This window comes from Brassica napus, chromosome C8, assembly GCF_020379485.1.
Source record: "Brassica napus cultivar Da-Ae chromosome C8, Da-Ae, whole genome shotgun sequence".
In the NCBI taxonomy this organism is placed as follows: Eukaryota; Viridiplantae; Streptophyta; class Magnoliopsida; order Brassicales; family Brassicaceae; genus Brassica; species Brassica napus.
Window position 1 is genome coordinate 35,663,316 of NC_063451.1, and position 8,191 is coordinate 35,671,506.

General features: G+C 34.0%; 1 protein-coding gene and 1 long non-coding RNA gene across 4 annotated transcripts; both read left to right on the plus strand.

The window, feature by feature from the left end:
• Positions 1 to 2,460: 2,460 nt before the first annotated feature.
• Positions 2,461 to 6,222, plus strand: LOC125591112. 2 transcript variants are annotated; one of them, XR_007327096.1, is made up of 4 exons: positions 2,461 to 3,541; positions 3,621 to 3,706; positions 3,798 to 5,520; positions 5,927 to 6,222. It is a non-coding gene; the product is annotated as an uncharacterized LOC125591112 (long non-coding RNA). The 2 variants fall into 2 exon arrangements; XR_007327095.1 differs by having other exon boundaries at positions 3,798 to 6,222.
• Positions 6,223 to 6,888: 666 nt separating this feature from the next.
• On the plus strand, positions 6,889 to 8,191 carry BNAC08G23610D. 2 transcript variants are annotated; one of them, XM_013804363.3, is made up of 2 exons: positions 6,889 to 7,737; positions 7,812 to 8,191. In XM_013804363.3, the coding sequence occupies exons 1-2, from the start codon at positions 7,617 to 7,619 to the stop codon at positions 7,970 to 7,972; spliced, it is 282 nt and encodes a 93-aa protein (XP_013659817.1). In that variant the 5' UTR covers positions 6,889 to 7,616; the 3' UTR covers positions 7,973 to 8,191. The 2 variants fall into 2 exon arrangements, with proteins under 2 accessions (XP_013659817.1, XP_013659818.1); XM_013804364.3 differs by having other exon boundaries at positions 7,338 to 7,737; positions 7,827 to 8,191.

The window sequence follows — 8,191 nt, forward strand, 5'->3', positions numbered from 1 at the left end:
AGTTGTCTCAGACATTTCATCGAACACCTTTTGGGTGGGAAATGCCTATTGATCAACTTTTGAGTGGCCAACTCAGAAGATGCATTATGAATACTCTACTAGCAAGGAACAAGAATTATCTACACTAAAACATCCTAGAACTAACCTAATCACCCTTAATCTCCCTAACCCATGAATTCAAAAGGTGATTACTCACAAATTTCCATGATTCTTCTTAAACCCATATTGGATTTCAGATTAATCATGTAGAGAAATAAATAAGAAATCAACAAAAACACAAGATGAAAGCAATGAAATCTCAATCAAAGAAGTTTTACTAGTTGTTCTCCCAAAAAGAGATCTCCTTCCTTGGTGGCTACCAAAGGTACTTAAAACATAGGTTTAGAAAGTGTAAAACGTGCATAATAAAATGACCAAAAGGCCCTTGAGAAAACATGAATTCGGCCAAACAAATAGACGCGGAGCGACCTCGGCACGTCGCTGCGAGAGGTCGCTCCCGGGTCATTTCTTCGAGAGCGACCTGGCTGTGTCGCTCCGAAGACGTCGCTCCCGGGTCGTCTCCTCGCGAGCGACCTGGCTGTGTTACTCCGACGACGTCGCTCCTGGCTTGCTCAGAAACCATAAACGCGAGCGACCTTAGGGTGTCGCTCTAGGAAGTCGCTCCCGGCTTGTTCGTCGCTCTCAAATCGACACAACCCGAGCGACCTCTGGGTGTCGCTGTGGTGAGGTCGCTCTAGGAGCTGGAGCGACTTTGCCTTGTCGCTCTAGGAGGTCGCTCCGAAGCGTAAATGGCGAGCGAGTTCATGGAGTCGCTCCGGTAGGTCGCTCCCATGCATTGCTCGTCCAATGATCACCTTAATCACCTCTTTTAAGCTCCAAACGCACCCAAATGTCTCCAAGAACTCCATGTGGTACTCCAATACCTGATAAAGACTCATGTATGCAAAATGCAACCTAAACATGGCTAAATCCTAGTCTATATGATCAAAATGCACATGGATGAATGGATAAAACAATGTAAATATGCAAGATATCAGATAGACATTCCGAATATTTGTAGCAAAATCTGCGTGTACCTTGTTGAAATGTTTCCACGCTCTTGCGTCTGATGGATGTGCAACCTCACCATCTCTCTGGACATGTTCCGCATGCCACCTCATCGACGCAGCAGTCCTCTCAGATTGATATAATCTTTTCAATCTGTCTGTAATTGGTAGGTACCACATCCTTTGGTACGGTACCTTATTCCTCCCATGGCTTTGCGGTTTGAATCGTGGTTTTTTACAGAATCGACACTCTTCTAACTTGTCATCTTCTTTCTAGTAGATCATGCAGTTATCGATGCAAACATCAATCATCTCCGAAGGCAACCCAAGACTATAAACCAATTTTTGAATCTCATAATAAGATTCAGCAGACACGTTGTCTTCTGGCAAATACTCTTTAAACAACTCCGCCCATGCATCCATGCAATTCTCAGGTAAATTATGATCCATTTTAATATTCATCATCCTAGCTGCTAGAGACAATTTAGAGATACCTTCTCTACAACCAGTGTAGATTGGTTGATTTGCAGCATCTAGCATTTCATAAAATCTTTTTGCATCCAAATTAGGTTCTTCTACATTTCCAGTTCCATCAGCTATTGTTGTAGTTGTTTCTAAAAATGCATCACTAATCATATCTTGAACCCTATCATGATTTACCTTCTGCTCCTGATCTTGATGATAATTATATTCATTATGCAAATGATTCGGTTCTTCACTATGATGAGCATCCTCAAAATTATTATTACTACTACTAGCTTCATTTCTCCCATAACCCTCTCCATGTTGATACCAAATGTAGTACTGTGGTGTAAATCCTCTGTTTACTAAATGCTTCCATATAGTTTCACTACGTGCAAATTTTGAATTCTTGCATTTCCGACAGGGGCAGAACATCTTACCGCTTTCTTGCGTGATCGGTGTACAGCCCGCCTGGTGCATGAATGTCTCTAGCCCGCTCAGAAATGCGTTCGTCACCCTTCCGTCAGAATCTTTGTGCAAATACATCCAACTCCGTAACTCGTAAATACTACTGCCACCGGCCATTTTTTTTTTAGATTTTTTTTTGAAATCTTTTTTTTTCTGATTTTTTTTTCGGATTTTTTTTTTCCGTTTGTGTGTTGTGAGGAAGAGAGTTGTGGGAAATGACATATATATAGAGAAATTTTCTAGTTGGGTAGTTGAAATATAACAACGATTTTACAAAGAATGTTTTACATGGATTTTACATGGTTTTAACATAATATTTACAACGACTTTACGACGAAATTTGGTAAGTTAAAGCACATTGAATACACGTTTTCACCTAAATATAACGGTAACATGTTTCGTTGTAATGTCGATGTAACGATTACGACGTATTTCTCATTCCATGTACTTTCGTCGTAAACTTACATGGATTTTACGACAAACAATATTTCGTCGTGAATTTACATGGCGTTTACGACGAAAGTTGGTCTCCTCGTAACTGCGTTGTAAACACCATGTAAATTTACGACGAAATATTTTCGTCGTAAATCTTCGTTGTTATTGGCACGTTTTCTTGTAGTGAAGGCTATTCATTGTCTCTTGTTTGCAATGAACCTCGCCGGTCAAGCTCTCTCTCTCTCTGATTTTGTTTTGATTTTTGTTTGGCCTTTTCATATTCTGCTGAGATTTGATCAGTCTGTTGTTTGTGGTGTTGAAATCTGATAAAATAGAGTTCTTTGATCACAATTCTGAGTTTAGACTTTTCATATTCTTGCAGAGAAATCAGATTTGATCAGTCTGTTGTTTGTGGTGTTGAAATCTGGTTGGGTTTGAGAAGAGTAATTAATCTGTTTCTGTTTATGATTGATCTTATTTCAATTGATTCTGTTAAGGAGAAAGTTGTTACCTTTTTTACAGTATGTTGTACAAAGATTGAATCTTAATATGTGTGAATGTGTTACTCTCCGCCTACTTGAATGAAGTATTAGACTCTGATTCCTCTTGTTCTTACAGTTTTTTTTTATGACTTAAGTGGATGTTTTTATCTACAGGTGCTTCCTTCAATTTTGTTTGTGAAGGCTAATAAGGCAGAGTTTCTGAGACTGTGAGGTTTCAGAGGTTTGCTAGTGCTGATCTGTCTGAACGTTTTAAGAAGAAGAAATTTAAGTCGCTTATCCCTCAGATCGTTCAAGTTATTTATCTCGGATCTTTGTCTGTGTTCTCAGTTAGAGCTGTGACACTTGCAGGCTCTTATTTAAGCTCAGGTGTGATTGTGTCCTTTATGACATCATTAGCTTTCTTGATCGAGCCTGTCCATGCATATACAAATCTACTTTTGCTTAGTTCAGTATACTTGAGAATCTAAAGAAGGTTTATACATAACTATCTCTCTCTTTTACTTTCACTTGTATGCTACTAACTCTATGGTATATAGCCCCAAAAGTTCTTCCACGGTTTGCCTTTACTTCTTGTATATAGATGTACGCAATGAAGGCACCTTTGTGCTCCACACTGAAAATAGTAAGGTAAAGAAAGATCTTCACTTTAGTTTTGTTTAAGAAAGTGTTTTGTGGACTATAACAGACGTTGGCATTTACTTGACAGAAAACAATGGAAGCTGCAGTGGTAGTGAGCAGAGGAGGCGACTGCGGTAACTAGCAAAAATTGCTTCTCAACACTTGATTGCAGAGGTAGCGATCTTAGGAATTGTTTTGCAACCTCAAAAACATGCTTGTGATTGTGTTGTTGTGTGTAACATAACAATGGTGTAAATGTATATAGATGTAAGGGCTGGACCTTGAAGACTGTCGTGAAAAAGAGCCTCTTGGTCATGGGTTCTATGCAGACTTCACTATGGCAACAAGGATAACAATGCAAGACTTCATCACCGAGTGTGTTGTATTTTGCTTTGAATTCATGTGTTTGATGAATTGATTTTGTATGTTTTGAATCTTTAATGGAAAAGCATATTGTATTTTATGATTTATTTATGTTTTATTAGAGAAAATTATATTTTTTAATCATATTGCAATATATATTTTAAAGATTTTATCATTTCTATTTATAAACTTATATATAATTTTAACAAAGTGACTAGCTAGACTTATTTTAACCCCTAAACTCTAAATATATTTTTAACCCCTAGACCATAAATATAATCAAAGTCTAAATTTTGAACTTTAAAAAAAAATTAAAAACTTTTAATCTTTATATGAAAAGACAGTTCAATATAAATATAATAATGCAACCTGAATCCATCTAATACCCTAAATCTAATTCCCTAAACCCTAAAGTTCAAGCTTGAATGATATTCTAAATACTATATAACGTCTTTTTCTGATTTTAAACCCAACATTTAAACTTAAACTTTAAATCTAATTTTTAAAACTCCATTCAAATCTTAAATGTAAACCTTAAATTCGCCATCAAATTCTATGCCCTAAATCCTAACTTCAAACATAAGCCATTCATCCACTAAATATATACTTCCAATCTAAATTTTTAGAATTTAACAAACTTGAAATCTGAATCTTAATCACAAATTCCTTTACATACAACTCTAAACCTTATACTTTCATAACTCTAAACCTCTAAATCATAATGAACTATATTTAGTAAAAACAACAGTGCTATATCATAAACATTGAAGATACTCGTACTTAAAAAGTAAATTGTAAAACTAAAATTATTTTTTAATCCTAAACTATTAATTTAATCTAAAATGTTAATCTTGTAAATCTTAAACTTCACTTTAGAATAAATACTAATCTACTAAAATATATATATAGTAGTTTAGGGGTTTATATAGTACACTTCAAACCCTTAACATTACACTTCAAACCCTAAACTCTACATCCAAATCTTAATACAAACTATCAAATTATAATTTTCAAACAATAATCTCAAATCTTATCATAACTCCAAGCCCCATATATTCAGATTAGTTAACTAAACTTCAAATTTAATATTCTCTACTTAAATCTTAAATCTTAAAAATAGCTCCACACTAAAATTTATTCCCAATTTCAAAATTGTAAAATTTAAACTTAAATTATAAACTGCAAAATATAAATTTTGAATAAAACATTACTTTAAACAAAGATAAGCACAAAAAAAATCATCAAATAATGAAATACAAGACACAAGAAAATAAAAAAGAAAGACAAAGTTGTCTTGGCCAATTAGATCTATATACACGGATTACCTTCTCAACCGTTAGATTATATTAAATCAAAGGTCAAGATTCTTTTTTTTTCTTTTTTCATTTTCCCTCACTGGCTCCCTCTCTCTGCCGACAGATCCTTTTTTTTTAGTCTTTTCATCTTCTTTGCTCTCATCTCTCCCATCGATTTTGAAGCCTCGATTTCGTGTCTACGGCCTTGTTCTCTTCCTCAAGTTGATGCCATCCCGTTTTGGTCCTCTCTTCCCCAGAATCCATCGTTTACGGCCTCTTTGGAGAGAGAGGAGACCGAGAGAATAAAGAAGAGATAAAGTTCGGCCGGGGGTGCTCTTCATCTTGTCTCTGATATTTGTTTGGTCGTTTCATATTCTGCTGAAATTTAATCGATCTGTTGTTTGTGGTGTTGAGATCTGTTAAAATAGAGTTCTTTGATCACAATTCTGAGTTTTGAGTTTTCATATTCTTGCAGAGAAATCAGATTTGTGTTTGCTTGTGTAGAATCTGTGCTATCTGTTTCTGTTTTGGTTTGAGAAGATTGATTAATCTGTTTCTGTTTATGACTGATCTTATTTCAATTGATACTCTTAAGTTTAAGACAATTTTGAAATTAATCTAAGCTGTTTAGGATTTGAGTTTCAATTTGATCAGTTTCTGATAGTGTAAAAGTTTGAAGTTTAAGTTTTAGATTTCAAAATTAATTTAATTTTTGATTTGTTTGTTCTTGTTACAGGAAGAAGCCGAATATGAAGAAGCTTTGTTGGTGGAGATGGATCCGAGCAAGAAGAAGAAAGAGAGAAAGAGGGAGAAGACATAGACGTAAGGAAGATGGAAGAGGAAGGTGACGAAAGAGGAAGGCAGCGGCGTAGATTAGGTTTAGTTTTGGTTGGTTTATTATGTTTCGTTTAGATAGGGTTAATTTAATAAACCGGTTTGTGTGTAAACCAAATTTAAGAAATAAACCGATATTAATTGTAAACCAGTTATTTGTATACTGATTTTAATTAATAAATAAAATTTAATTTTTAATTATGAATTAATTTTCGATTTAATTTTGAATTATTTAATTATGAATAATGTTTTGGTTAAATATGTTTAGGTGTAGTTTTTAATATAGTTTGGTAATTATTTTTAATAAATTTTCGGATAATTAAAAACAAATTAATAACACGAAACATTTGCTATCTTTGTTTATTTAACTATAGCATTCGAAAGATCCGCTATGAAAAGGGTCGGAGCTACGATAACGGGCGCTCTCAGAGCGTTTTAAGGAACACTATTAAAACGAATTAATAGCGTTTAATGCCCGTTATTAATACCCACATTTCGATATCTATTGTTTGACGTCACCATCACCTCTATTTATTTTATGTTACCCTATGAAAAAATCATTTGATATTTTATTATATTGAAAGCAAACTTCCTATCCTTCATCCATTTGACAAAACGACCATTCTATATAGAACTTGGCAGTTGTATCCCTCAATATTTTTTCATACAGGCAAACAAAGGTGACTTGACTAATGAAAAAAAAACAAGTTGATTTGTAAAAGCCTAAAAATAAAACAAAACATAATAGTACTAATAAAAATATACATGAAATCTCTAGCTTTGAGGATTCCCGCCTTAAAGCATACTCATCCATAAAAATGTGTATCTGAGGTTCTGAGCAATAAAAGGTAAATCTTTTATTAATGTATTGTGTTTCTATATTTAAATTTAATTTCTCTAAACAAAAGTTAACTAATAAAAATAGATATATGTGTGTCCAAAATTTTGCAGCAGGTTCTTATAAAAGTATCTTCTTTTAGAACCTTGCAATGGGGAAGTTCTTATCCCCATTTTCAATAAGAAAACAAAAACAAAAATATAGAAACAATCAAGTGCCTGACACTCTCTGTGTTATATTTTTGGAATTTTTGTGACATCATTTAGAACAAGAAACCAAAAAAAGTGAGAGAGTTCAAATTGTTCTATTCTATTGAGAAAGACACCAAAAATACGAAGAGGTGGTGACTGGTGAAGCTTTTTCAATTCATAGAAGAAACTATAACAAAGAAACAAAAAATATAAAAATAGTACACAATTTTATTATTATTAATTGGATTTATGCATATTTAATTATGAGTTGTTTGTTTGTTGACCAAAATAAAGAGAAAATAAAAACTCTCTTTTTATACAACGCTATTCTTCGATCAATCCTCTCTGTCCTTCTTGTTAATTTTTTTTACGCAATGCTTCTTCCATTTCTCTCTTCCTCTCTGCTTCTCCGTCTATCTTCTCCGATCATGTCTCCTGATCCCTTCTCCTTCCTAGCATCTTCCCCTAATTAATGCAACCAAACTTATCATTGTTTATTTATTCTCAGAGAATTAAGATCGATTTTATTAGTAACAGAATAAAACCTTAGGGAAGAGATATATATGGAGAGTTCGTTAGGTTTCATGGCTGTTTTCGCCGTCTCAGGAAGCGTGGTGTTCGTTGCAAGTCAATTCCACAAGCGTCTCCTCTCCGATTACTTGGACAAGTTCGAACTTGAAATCCGTACGTTAACAAATTCATGTTCTATATTTTCTTTTGTAAAGTTTATTATGAACAGTTTGACAAATTGGAGGCAGTTCATTTTGTTTTAGGATCACCAGACAATGCGGTGATAAAGAAGAAGGTGAGATTCGCGGCGGATGTGGTGGAGCCTTCCGGGAATAACAAAGAGTATCGCCGGAGACACTCCTCCAAGGCTAAATTCAATAGGGAATTGAAGTTGGCGGCAACTATTTGAAGTTTTTTGTACAGAATTAGTCAATATGTAAACTATTCATTGGGTTTTGAGATTAAATTTTCATTACTAAGTTTCTGATTTTCTTCTCTTAAAACTGATGAATATGTTTTGCAAATTCCATATTTTTACTATTTTCACTTTTTTTGGGGTTTTGCCTGTTAATATTTTGTTTGTGTAAATACAAAATGTGATTGCTAATTAGTAATTACTTTTTTTTTT

Bases quoted from the DNA above. Each gene is read 5' to 3' on its own strand.
- BNAC08G23610D (XM_013804363.3), top strand. From the start codon at position 7,617: ATGGAGAGTTCGTTAGGTTTCATGGCTGTTTTCGCCGTCTCAGGAAGC. The intron at 7,738-7,811 runs GTACGTTAACAA...AATTGGAGGCAG, and splicing joins CAAGTTCGAACTTGAAATCC to TTCATTTTGTTTTAGGATCA.